The sequence below is a fragment of the Hyperolius riggenbachi genome, chromosome 1, assembly GCF_040937935.1.
Source record: "Hyperolius riggenbachi isolate aHypRig1 chromosome 1, aHypRig1.pri, whole genome shotgun sequence".
Lineage (NCBI taxonomy): Eukaryota > Metazoa > Chordata > Amphibia > Anura > Hyperoliidae > Hyperolius > Hyperolius riggenbachi.
The window spans coordinates 552,332,035-552,345,192 of record NC_090646.1 but is presented as its reverse complement, the minus strand read 5'-3'; the positions used below and the strand labels follow the sequence as shown (position 1 = coordinate 552,345,192).

The 13,158-nt window shown below is 48.6% G+C and overlaps 1 protein-coding gene across 2 annotated transcripts in view; it reads right to left on the bottom strand.

The window, feature by feature from the left end:
- The window catches only part of TMEM232 (transmembrane protein 232), a 299,472-nt gene that overhangs the window by 124,627 nt on the left and 161,687 nt on the right, over positions 1 to 13,158 (bottom strand). For both annotated transcript variants that reach the window (XM_068247370.1, XM_068247365.1), the window contains exon 11: positions 10,971 to 11,149. In XM_068247370.1, coding sequence (XP_068103471.1) covers positions 10,971 to 11,149 — 179 coding nt within the window. The remainder of the gene's footprint in view (positions 1 to 10,970; positions 11,150 to 13,158) is intronic.

Below are 13,158 nucleotides of genomic sequence, written 5' to 3'. Positions count from 1 at the left end.
AGAACTTCTGCTTCCTGGACTTCAACCGGTGCAGCAATGTCTCGATCTCTCAGTGCGGCGCGTGCCGTCCTCATCATCGACCCTGGAGCCCTGGGCTGCTGGGGCTGTTTCTCGAACCTGCAGTAGAACTCGTTGAGTTCCTCGGCCAGTTTAATGCTCGGTGTCACCCGTTGGGGAGAGGGTTTGAAGTTAGTGACCGCCCTGAGGCCTTGCCACACCTCCCTCGAGTTGTTGGACTGAAGGCGTAGTCCTAGCTTATCGGAGTAGGCTCTCTTCGCAGCTCGCAGTTCCCGTTTCAGGTCGTACCTGGCCTCCTTGTACTCTTCTGGGGTACCGGACTTGTGCGCTTGCTCCTTGCGCTTGCGAAGTTGTCGCAGTTTGTTGTTGAACCAAGGCTTGTTATTAGGGAAGGCCTTGAAGGTCTTGGAAGGGATGCACATTTCTTTGCAAAAGCTTATGTAGGAGGTGACATTTTCCGACCATTCGTCAAGGGTGGGTGCCTCCAGAGATGACCAGTCAGTACAGTCGAAGCATGCTTGTAGCTCCAGTACTCTAGTCTGTGTATAGGTACCGTCCGTCACCGCGTTACCTAGGGTCTTTGTGTGCGCAGTCAGTGCACGTCTGCGCTGTCTGCACCCTCTCGTTAGTTCTACACCCGTCCTATTGTTTATTACTTCTATTGTGTATTTGCTGACTTGTACTGTAGTCTGTGTATAGGGACACCGTCAGTCAGCGTCAGCTAGGGTCTTTGTGTGCGCAGTGCGCACTCTCTCGTTAGCGCTACGCCGATCTCTGCTGTAGAGTACACCTGTCCGTCACCTCACACACCCACCACCACCAGTCCCACCCCATTAAAGTACCCCACTTGTCCCACCCGCCTTTACATACATAAGTTTTTTTTTTCATTTGTATAATATTAAAAATATACAATGTCTGGCACTGGCAGCCGCGGTCTGGGCAGGGGCAGCAAGGGCATCGCCAAGAGAGGAGATCGTGGGCGTGGCAGCCGCGCCACCACCACCATGCGCAGTTCTGCGTCTGCACCAGTGGCTATTCCGCCATTAGCCACTGGCCGTGGATGCCTTGGCCGCCCAACAGCTGGGAGTCACGCTGCAGAGACACAGCAGCAGCGTGTGGCCCAGATGTTCCTCCCACCGCCAGGTCGTAGCCGTCCTATTGAGGAGAAGGACGCAGACGCTGTGGTGGAACTGATGGTGGATGAGCAGGCCACCATTAGCTCTGGAACAGAGTCCTCCACCCCCGCCACCACTCCTGTTCGCAAGAGCAGCAGCAGCCGCCCAGCACTGCCTGGGGAGCAGGAGGAGGAGTGCAGTTCTCCATCCCCAGCGGGCGACACCAGCACCCTGTCACTCAGCACCTTCTTATGGACCCCAAGCACAGAGAAGGTATGGAGTGCTGTTGCGGAAGAATTGGCAGAGGAAGGAATGCTCATGGGCACTTTGGGGGATGATGCTTTGGACAGTCAGACAGTGGTGACTGTCCATCCGTCCATGCATGCAGAAGGGGAGTTTGGGGGATCCCAGCAGGACATGTTTGTGGAGAGGGAGGATGATGATGACATTGTGAAGGACAAAGACTGGTTGCCACCAGGTCCTAGGAGTGGGGTTGTCATCAGCTCTGAGGAGGAGGAGGAGGATGCGTCTGCGGGCCTTGCTAGAAGGATCAGCATCGCAGGCATGGGCAGGATCACAAGTGGGCGTGGTATGCAGGCCACACAGCGTGCTGATCAGGAGACGAGTTCTGCCAGTGCCACCACCAGCCACACCAAGAACCTCCCCCCCCCAACCACCACAGGGAGACCAGCGGCAGCAGCACCTTCCAGCCGAAGGGGCAACTTTACCTCCCCAATATGGAATTTTTTCACCCTTCCATATTTGGAGTGCAAGTATGCCACCTGCAACCAGTGCCGCACGCAGCTCAGCAGAGGGAAGGAGCCCTCTGCGTTTGGCACCACCTCTCTGGTCAACCACCTTGCAGGGACACACTTTCACGAGCATGAGGAGTTCGTGAAGTTGAAGGAAGCTGGCAGTGGCAGACCCGCCACCACTGCAAAGCCGTCGGCAGCAGGAGTGCGTCAGCAACGCACTGCTCCTCCTCCCTCTGCAACTCCCGCCGCCGACACTGAGGCCTGTTCTGGCAGCCAGTACTCAGTGGCCTCCTCTGCTCCCTCCACTGCTTCCCGTGCCAGCAAAAGACCTCACCAGACCCTGCTCAGCGACACCTTCCAGGGGGTGGTCAGGGTTCTGCCTCCCAGCAGCCGTCACATGCGTCAGCTGAACGGCTTGCTGGCACGGGCCATGTGCTCCCAACTCCTGCCTTATTCCCTTGTGCAGGAGGGAAGCGACATGCGTGCGCTCCTGATGTGTGCAGCCCCCGATTGGCCAATCCCCAGCCGACATTATTTTGCACGCGCGGCCATCCCTGCACTTCACCGCTCTGTGATGGCCAATGTCGGGAGAGGGCTGGAGCACGCGGTGCTTCAACGGATCCACGTCACCATGGACTCGTGGAGCAGCCGGTTTGGGACAGGCCGCTATCTGTCCTTCACCGCGCATTGGGTCAGCTTGGTGGAAGGGGGTGAGGAGGGGGGAGCAGCATCGGCCAGCACTGCCAGAGCAGCAGCAGCACCAACAACGCAGTGGGTGGTGCCACCATGCAGGGTCAGCGGAACAGCAGCAGGTTCCTCTGATCCGCTTCCATCCTCCGCCACACCAGCCCAAACCCCCCGCCTCAGCAGCAGCTTGAAGCCCCGCCACTGCCAAGCGCTGCTGGAATCGGTCAGCCTGGGGAAGACCAAACTGACGGCGAACCACGTCCTGGCCAAACTCCGAGAGCAGGAGAGGAATTGGCTGACCCCCAGATGCCTCAGAGTCGGAGAGGTGGTGTCCGACAATGGGGCAAACCTGGTCGCTGCCATCAGCAGGGGAGACCTGACCCACATCCCCTGCCTGGAGCACGTCCTGAACCTGGTAGTCCAAAAGTTCCTGCGGACCTACCAGGGGATGGACCGACTCCTTGAGGCAGCAAGGAAGGTTGTGCGTCACTTCTGGCACTTGCCTGCAGCCGTGGCGAGCCTGGAAGAGGTGCAGAAGGAGCTGCACCTGCCACAGCACCGGCTCATGCTCGATGTTCCAACTCGCTGGAACTCCACCCTGGCGATGTTGGAGCGTCTGGTTGAACAGAGGCAGGCTGTCAGCCAGTACGTTGCACGAGCAACAGTTGCCTTCCTCACTGCAACTGGGCGTGCCGCCACCAACCTCCCGTCCATCATCTCCACGGAGGACTGGGGGCACATGCAGCAGGTGTGCTCAGTCCTGGCACCCTTCCTGCAGGCCACCAACATGGTGAGCAGGGACCATGCAATGGTGTGCGAGTGGGTCCCCTTGGTGTGTGTGCTGGACAGGGCCCTGTATGCACTGGTGGAAGAGGGAGCGGCAGCCTTGGACCAGCAGGAGCTGCAGGCAGCTTCACAGGCCACCTCTGAGGAGGAGGGCTCGGAGTTGGTGGAGGTCCCTGACCTTGCTGCTGATGAGGGGGAGCAGCAGAGCGCAGCTGGACTGGTGCGGGGGTGGAGAGAGGATGAGGTGGAGGGGGCAGAGGAAGAGGAGGACAGCACTCTTGGCTCTGGGGATGCCGATGATGTGCCAACAGACGTGGCCAGACTCTTCCCAATGGCAGCGCACATGCTGAGGTGCCTGCGCAAGGACCTAAGGGTGATCCAGATGAAGCAGAGGGAGGACATCTGGATCTGCATGATGCTGGACCCACGTCTGAAGGGGAAGCTCAGCCAGTTCCTGCCTGCAGGAGGAGACCGTGCACAACAAATGAGGGATTTGCAGCTGTCCCTTGTTAAGCGCTTGGAGGAAGCCTTCCCTCAGACATCCACCCCCACTGTCCAGCCAGCACAGAGGCAGCAGCAGGTGCCTGCATCCACCAGCAGCAAGCGCTCGTGCACCACAGACCTGCTGTCTCTGACCCAAGAGCTCTACATGAGTGTAGAGCTGCCAAGGACTAGAGAGGAGGTGCCTGCAGCAGCATCCTTCTCCAGTCACAGGCAGCGCTTGACCCGCATGGTGGCTGACTACATGGGGTCCTTCAGCGGGCTTGACAGTGTGGCCCCTGTTGATCCCATGGAGTATTGGATCAAGCACCTGCCGATCTGGAGCGAGCTTGCGCAGTACGCCCTGGAAGTGCTCTCCTGCCCCCCTTCCAGCGTACTGTCAGAGCGTTGCTTCAGTGCAGCCGGTGGAGTCCTCACAGAGAAGCGATCTCGTCTGTCTCACAAGTCTGTGGACAGGCTGACGTTTCTCAAAATGAACCAGGCTTGGGTGGAAGAATTCATGGCCCCTGTTGTCGGCGAGAGGGGTACATGAAGTGACGACTGGCACACACACATACACCTGCTGCTGCTGCTGCTGTTATATTTCATCCTGCTGTCTGTGTGTTTCCACTGCCACATTACAAGGATCTGCTGCCCAAGCGCCACCAGCTATTACGCTCAAAAATAGCTGCATTAATTTGAAAAAAAAAAAATTGTAATTATTTTAGAGGTGTCCGGGTTGAAAACTGTGCTGTCCCAATTGTCTGGAACCTCATGATGTTCATTTATGGCCCTGGTACCACCGCTAGGTACCAGGGCCTATTATGTCAGTCACATCACACTGCCTGACACACATTACTCCTCCTCCTGTAGCTGCATTGAGCTTCTGCTGTCTGTGTGCTGCTACCACTGCCAGGGAGAACAGAAGAAGAACTATTGTCTGCTGCCACCTGCCTACCCACTCTCCTACCGAGTACCGACTATTACCACACACTACAAATAGCTGCAAGCCTGCAACTACTTCCTCCTCCTGCTGATGTCTGTGTTTTACCACCGCCAGGGTACACAGAAAAAGGCGCTGTGGCTTGCAATGTGCCACTACCTACCTATTATTCCATCAACACAAATATCACTATGGTGTTATTACAATAAAATATTTCCACAAATGAAGTAAAAAAAAATATTACAAAAGAAAGGAAAACCAACACACATAATATAATGATAGAGAAGAAGAAGAAGATGAAGAAGATATAGAGGAAGAAGATATAGAAGAAGATGAAGAAGATATAGAAGAAGAAGAAGATATAGAAGAAGAAGATATAGAAGATGAAGAAGATGAAGAAGATATAGAAGAAGAAGATATAGAAGAAGATGAAGAAGAAGAAGAAGAAGAAGATATAGAAGAAGATGAAGAAGATATAGAAGAAGAAGATATAGAAGAAGAAGATTATGAAGAAGAAGAAGAAGAAGAAGAAGATATAGAAGAAGAAGAAGATATAGAAGAAGAAGATATAGAAGAAGAAGAAGATATTGGGCCTGATTCACAAAGCGGTGCAAACTTTTTCGCGGACTTTTGCGCACGCAAAGTGCTGCGATTCGCGCGATCGCGGACTTTTGCGCGCACAATTTGCCACGATGCGCGCAAAACGCGGCAAATTGCGCGCGCAAAAGTCCGCGATCACGCGAATCGCGGCACTTTGCGTGCGCAAAAGTCCGCGAAAAAGTTTGCACCGCTTTGTGAATCAGGCCCATAGAAGAAGAAGAAGAAGATATAGAAGAAGAAGAAGAAGATATAGAAGAAGAAGAAGAAGAAGATATAGAAGAAGAAGATATAGAAGAAGAAGATATAGAAGAAGAAGAAGAAGATATAGAAGAAGAAGAAGAAGAAGATATAGAAGAAGAAAATATAGAAAAAGAAGATATAGAAGAAGAAGATATAGAAGAAAAAGATATAGAAGAAGAAGATATAGAAGAAGAAGAAGAAGATATAGAAGAAGAAGAAGATATAGAAGAAGAAGATATCGAAGAAGACGATATAGAAGAAGATGAAGAAGAAGAAGAAGATATAGAACAAGAAGATATAGAAGAAGATAAAGAAGAAGAAGAAGAAGAAGATATAGAAGAAGAAGAAGAAGATATAGAAGAAGAAGAAGAAGATATAGAAGAAGAAGATGAAGACGACGTAAATGAAGACTTCCAACAACCATTTTGGACACACCTTCTCATGCAAACACTTTTCATGAAGTTAATTTACTTTTTTTGAGACCTTTTTTATAACTACTACATCATCACATAATCACTTGATGTTTTTCTTCATAAAAAAGGTGGTTTCATGCATCATTGACCTCCAAACAAGTTTTACAAGCTATTTAAGGCCAGCTCGAATATTTTACTCGAATACAGACTCGGATAGTGACGTCGGATATCCGAGGTCGAATCGGATATTCGATTACATCGGATATCCGACTTCGAGTGAATTCGGATAGTTTACTATCCGAATTTGACCAAACTCGAATAGGATAACGAGGTATCCGAGCAACACTAGTGCCACACATGTGGTACCACCGTACTCAGGAGAAGTAGTATAATGTGTTTTGGGGTGTATTTTTACACATACCCATGCTGGGTGGGAGAAATATCTCTGTAAATGACAATTGTTTGATTTTTTTTTACACAATTGTCCATTTACAGAGAGATTTCTCCCACCCAGCATGGGTATGTGTAAAAATACACCCCAAAACACATTATACTACTTCTCCTGAGTACGGCGATACCACATGTGTGACACTTTTTTGCAGCCTAGGTGCGCTAAGGGGCCCAACGTCCTATTCACAGGTCATTTTGAGGCATTTGTTTTCTAGACTACTCCTCACGGTTTAGGGCCCCTAAAATTCCAGGGCAGTATAGGAACCCCACAAGTGACCCTATTTTAGAAAGAAGACACCCCAAGGTATTCCGTTAGGTGTATGGCGAGTTCATAGAAGATTTTATTTTTTGTCACCTCATTGGTGTGGGTGGGTGATCAGATTGCCCGCAAGGGGCAGGTTAGGGGCTTATTGATGGGTGGCAGTGACAGGGGGTGATTGATGGGTGATTGACAGGTGATTGACAGGTGATTGAAAGGTGATCAGGGGGATAGAGGTATACAGTACACAGAGGGGGGGGTCTGGGGGGGGGGGTCTGGGGAGAATCTGAGGGGTGGGGGGTGATCAGGAGTCCCCAGGGGGCAGTTTAGGGTTAAAAAAAATAGCGTAGACAGATAGTGACAGGGAGTGATTGATGGGTGATTAGGGGGGTGATTGGGTGTAAACAGGGGTCTGGGGGGTGGGCAGGGGGGGGGGGTCTGAGGGGTGCTGTGGGCGATCTGTGGCGGGGGGGGGAAGTCAGTGTGCTTGGCTTCGACATAGGGTGGCTGCAGCCTGCCCTGGTGGTCCCTTGGACACTGGGACCACCAGGGCAGGAGGCAGCCTGTATAATACACTTTGTAAACATTACAAAGTGTATTATACACTTTGTATGCGGCGATCGTAGGGCTAACATCCCGCCGGCGCTTCCGTATGGCCGGCGGGATGTTGCGGCGGGTGAGCGGAGACAGGCGCCGGCGGAGGATCGCTTCACGGATGACGCGATCGCTCCGCCCATGCCCCTACAAGGACCGCCGCCTTTGGGCATGAGCTGGTCCTTGCGGGGTCCGCTTCCCGGCCGCCTCTGTGCGTTAGGCGGTCGGGAAGTGGTTAAATTTTGTCCCTATCACACTGTATGGCGCCAATATTTTATTTGGAAATAAAGGTGCATTTTTTCCGTTTTGCGTCCATCACTATTTACAAGCTTATAACTTAAAAAATGTTTGTAGTATACCCCCTTCAAATGCATATTTAAAAAGTTCAGACCCTTAGTTAACTATTTATGTCTTTTTTTTATTGTAATTTTTTTTCTCCATTAAAAATTTTATTTGGGTAATAGTCTGGTGTGGGAAATAAACTGTTAATTTTTTATGTTATTATATGTGTAAATTGTAATGTAAAAAATATGTAGATGTAGTTTTACTATTTGAGTTTTTTTTCCTCCTTGTGCTTCTCGCTAACCGGAAGCACAAGGGGGACTTGGAAAATTTTACGTGCAGAAAGACTGAAGACTCTTGTAAGAGCGCTTCAGTTTTTCTGCTGGGGACACGGATCGGTGATCAAGAACCATGTTCCCGTTCACTGATCCCAGGGCTACCAGGGGACAGCTCGTCCGCGATTGCGTGCAGGAGCGCGCCGAAGCACGGCATCGTGGCAGAGCAGCCGCACAGATGTGAGCTTCACGTCCGGGCGGCAGAAATGTTTATAGGACAACTGAGGTGACGTGACATGATGAGATAGACATGTGTATGTGAAGTGCCAAGCACGCAAATAACTAGGCTGTGTTCCTTTTTTTCTCTCTCTGCCTCTCTCTGCCTGAAAGAGTTAAATATCAGGTATGCAAGTAACAGCTTCTATCTGGGTCGGGACTGTATCGAACTGGGTCAGACTGTAGCATAACCCTCATTGATAAGTAATTACAGCCATAAAATACTTTCCTATCAGTACATGGCTTCCTGGAGAAGGAAATAGATAAAAAGGGTCAATAATTCATAGATTTGAGCTCTACCATACTTGATGGAAGGTGTCATTGAGCAGAGAAAATGAAACAGTAAAAGCTTAAAAACTAGATTTAAATATAAAATAAAACTGTGTGATATCTACAAAAGTCATTTTTAAGAGAAGGAGGATAGATACTATTGATTTTCTCTTCAGTTTATTTTCGCCTTGGATGTCCTTTAAGCATGAATAAAATGTATTGAATGTAAACCTAATCAACAATGCAATACACTTGCATTACCAATATTAGCTATGCTTTAAAATATAGAAATGACACTGCCATTGTATACAGTATATATAGCCACTTAGGGTTCTGGCCAGCCAATATGTGAAGTGGCTGGCTACTGCAGCCAACTACACACACAAACACATACACACACACACACACACACACACACACACACACACACACACACACACACACACACACACACACACACACACACACACACACACACACACGAGAGGCAGAGAATGCAGGCACAGGTTGCCCTATATGAGTGGACACATAGGGTCAAAGGGCATGAGGTGGAGCCAGAGCCAGGGAATGTAGATGACGTGTAGTTGGCTCCTTTGCAACCGTCTGCTGCATGAATACCTTACTTCTAAACTTGGCCAACCAGCTCTTGTCAGGTCAAGTTCTAGCCAGCCAGAGCCTGAAAGAATAAGGGCTTCTTGCATTGGCAGCATCAATCAGCCATTTTGCATATATGCAGGCCAGGTCCCAAAGTGGCTAACTTCGTAATCTAGCCGTAACATATACAATAACATTTGTAAAGCACTTCATGGGTGATAGATATCCTGTATGCCACCACAAGGGACAAACATGGGTGAAACAGGTGAATGCTTATGTACACAAGCTTCAGCCCCGTTTCTTGCCCCGTGCGGAGCGTGCCGCCGCCCGGGGCGCTGTTGGGAGGGGGGCGCTATAATGGAGGGGGGAGCCGGAGCCGCGGGGAGGGCAGCCCGACCTCTCCCTCCCTCTCCTCTCCCGGGCGCCCTCCGTGCTCCCCCCTCAGATGCAGAGTCCGTGAGCAGCAGGGAAGCGCTGTTTACAACTCACCGGCTGCCTGGCTCCAGCGCTGCTCTCTCGCCGCTGGTCTCCTCTCTCTCTCTGTATACGTACTGATACACGCTGCTTCCTGTAGCCGGAAGCAGCGTGTATCAGTATGTATACAGAGAGAGGAGACCAGCGGCGAGAGAGCAGCGCTTGGAGCCAGGCAGCCGGTGAGTTGTAAACAGCGCTTCCCTGCTGCTCACGGACTCTGCATCTGAGGGGGGAGCACGGAGGGCGCCCGGGAGAGGAGAGGGAGGGAGAGGTCGGGCTGCCCTCCCTGCGGCTCCCCCCTCCATTATTGGGGGCATCTACCTATCTAACCTATTCTGGGGGCACCTACCTAATCTAACCTACGCTGGGGGGCAGCTGCTAATCTAACCTACGCTGGGGGACACCTACCTATATAACCTACACTGGGGGGCACCTACCTAATCTAACCTACACTGGGGGGCAGCTACCTATCTAACCTATACTGGGGGCAGCTACCTAATCTAACCTACACTGGGGGGCAGCTACCTATCTAACCTATACTGGGGGCAGCTACCTAATCTAACCTACGCTGGGGGGCAGCTACCTATCTAACCTACACTGGGGGGCACCTACCTAATCTAACCTACGCTGGGGGGCAGCTACCTATCTAACCTACACTGGGGGGCAGCTACCTATCTAACCTACACTGGGGGGCAGCTACCTAATATAACCAACACTGGGGGGGCAGCTACCTATCTAACCTACACTGGGGGGCAGCTACCTAATCTAACCTATACTGGGGGGCAGCTACCTATCTAACCTATACTGGGGGGCACCTACCTAACCTATACTGGGGGGCACCTACCTAACCTATACTGGGGGGGGCAGCTACCTTATCTAACCTATACTGGGGGGCAGCTACCTAATCTAACCTATTCTGGGGGGCACCTGTCTAATCTAGCCTATACTAGGGGGCACCTACCTAATCTAACCTATACTGAGAGGCACCTACCTATCTAACCTAGGGGGGGAGGGGCGCAATTTTTACACCCTCGCCCTGGGTGCATTTTAGCCTAGAAACTGCACTGACAAGCTTGGAACTAGCTGACAACCTGCAGTAGCCAACTTTAAATTAGATGAGAAAATATATAAAAATGGTGGTTGAAAACTACCATGCTGTGAGCGCACCAGGGATTTTGGCAACATCTTATTTAATTGATCCACAGCATTAAAGAATCCAACTTGTGATTGTATATAAATCAGTAACAATCATATTTATGAAAAAATTTGCCACACTTATTGACCATTTCTTTAAGGAAACAATTGAATTCACCATTGTATCTGTTTTTATACAATACAAAGTGAATAATGTTATTGAAAATACGATTGTTCACTAAAAATTATACCATTTATTGGTACCCATTGTTTATCTGTTTTTAACAACAAGTTTAGTACATACAGTTATTTACTTAACACTAACCTCAGCAATCTTTTCAGCATCAAGAACTCGGGTATCTCCTTGTATACATTTATGTGTGTACAATGCATTCTGTATTGCATTTCTGAGGCCATCTCTGCTCTCATCCCTCTCCAGATCATGACAGATTTTCACTAGGTTGTAAACTGCACAATATGGAATTATCCAGACTAAAAGGTCTTCTGCAAAGAAAAAAAACTTTAAATAAGTTGTAACTCTCTACACTCTAGCATTGAGGTAAGCATTGAGGTTACAGCATATAATATAGAGTCCCAGTTAAGGTGGCCACACAAGATACAATAAAATGAACCTGTAAGGATTCCTCCTGTGGCATGTTCTGTCCATTGCGGTGGAGCCGCAAACGGACAGTTCTGGCTTGTCAGCCTGCCTTCGGTTGTGCATTCACAATGAGTCACTTTGTCATTTGCAATTGCTCTGCAGTTCTGGGCAGCTCAGAATGCTGTCATCATTCCACCAATGGCTTACTACAGCTGAGCTGCGGCCAGATAGCCCTGGATTTCCTGCATGCATGTTGTTGCATAGTACTGCATGCATTTGTTATGATAGTCTTTCAGATAGCAAATGGTAATCAAGCCAGCTCAGGATTGAATGATTACCATTCAGCTGTGTGGAAATTTGCATGCTTGCATCCATTGGCTGATGCCAGCATAAAAGTCTGCCTCCCCTTTTGGACCTCGCCCGTCATAGTTTCAGCTCTGTCTAAGCTGTTACTGGGTCCTTTGATACTGTGAACAATATTTCCTTGTCTTGCTACTTTCTAGTTCAGTTATCTTGTGGAGCTATGATTATATATTTCTCACGGGGACTCCTTCTAGTGCAGAGATTTTGTATTGTTTGTATTGCCTAGCTTAGTTCGCTGTATTGTTCCAGATCTAGCTAGTCTCCCTTGCATATGTTATATATTGTTCATCCCCAATATATACATATTCTAGTCAGTGTTTGTTATTTTCCTTGTATTCGTGCTATGGTGATATATCTGTGCCGCTGATATATATGTACTCGAACTGTTGATATCCTGTGTTTAGCTAGTTCGTGTTTAGCACGTTTCAGTAGGTTGCGCTTATCGTGATCACCCGTGCTTAGGTAGCATAGTTGTGTTGCTATTAGTTACGTTCTTTCCTGTAGTCTTGCCTGTGTGGATGCTTGCTGGTGACTTTTGTTAGCCTGCTCGCTCTGCTTCTGTGGACGTGACTGTGAGCTGCGGTTGCTACTAGTTACTCTCCAATCTATAGTCCTGTCTTGTATCTGTCTGAATGTTTGCAATCCCAAGAGCAGCGCAATATCGCACTGTGCTGCCATTGTGTCTTATTTGTAGCGATATCGGAAGCCCAGTGCTGCAGAAATGTAAAAAAAAATGGTATGGTATGTGGCCACCTTCATCCAGAACTCAAGTAACCAGCACAAATTGCCAGCAGTACTCACAGTGGTGAAAGCCAACTTCTTATGGTGCTCATACACGGTACAATGTTTTCATTCGTTTTCCATCATAGAAATTTGATCAATTATTCCATTTGGTCAAATAGTTTTTAAAATTCTTTTTGAGGTACCATACATGAACGTTAAATTTTTCCAAAAATCAGAGAAAAACTATTGAATATGAAGAAAAAGTTGGTATATCTAATAGCATTTTCTTATACAACCTACTATACGATATACAATTTCACAAACAATCACCCAGATTTTTCCAACATGTCCGATCAGATTTTTATCAAAAAAATATTTGTTCATTTTTTCTGGATCAGAAAAAAAGGGATTATTTTCGATTTTCACTCCATCGATTGTTTTGGCCAAATAAAAAGGAAAATCAAACGTTTTAATTGCACCATGTATGGGCACCATAAGGCTGTTTGTGGACTCTGCTGTGCTTAAAAAGAGGGATCCACATCTCCCCCAAGGTTAATATACTTTCATTTACTGTATTTTAACATGTAATATAGACTCACGCTTGCTAATACATATGTATATTTGCATATACTGTACATTGCATAACAAAATATTCAGACCCTTGACTACTTTGATCCTTTTACTTAATTACAAATTACACTGAAATCCTTTGAGTTTTACATGTATGATGTGATTAATGCTGCTGGAAATATGAAGAAAAAATAAAAAAGCAAACTATCTAAATGAAATTGCATAAGTGCCCTATGTAATTCCAATACCAGCTGAA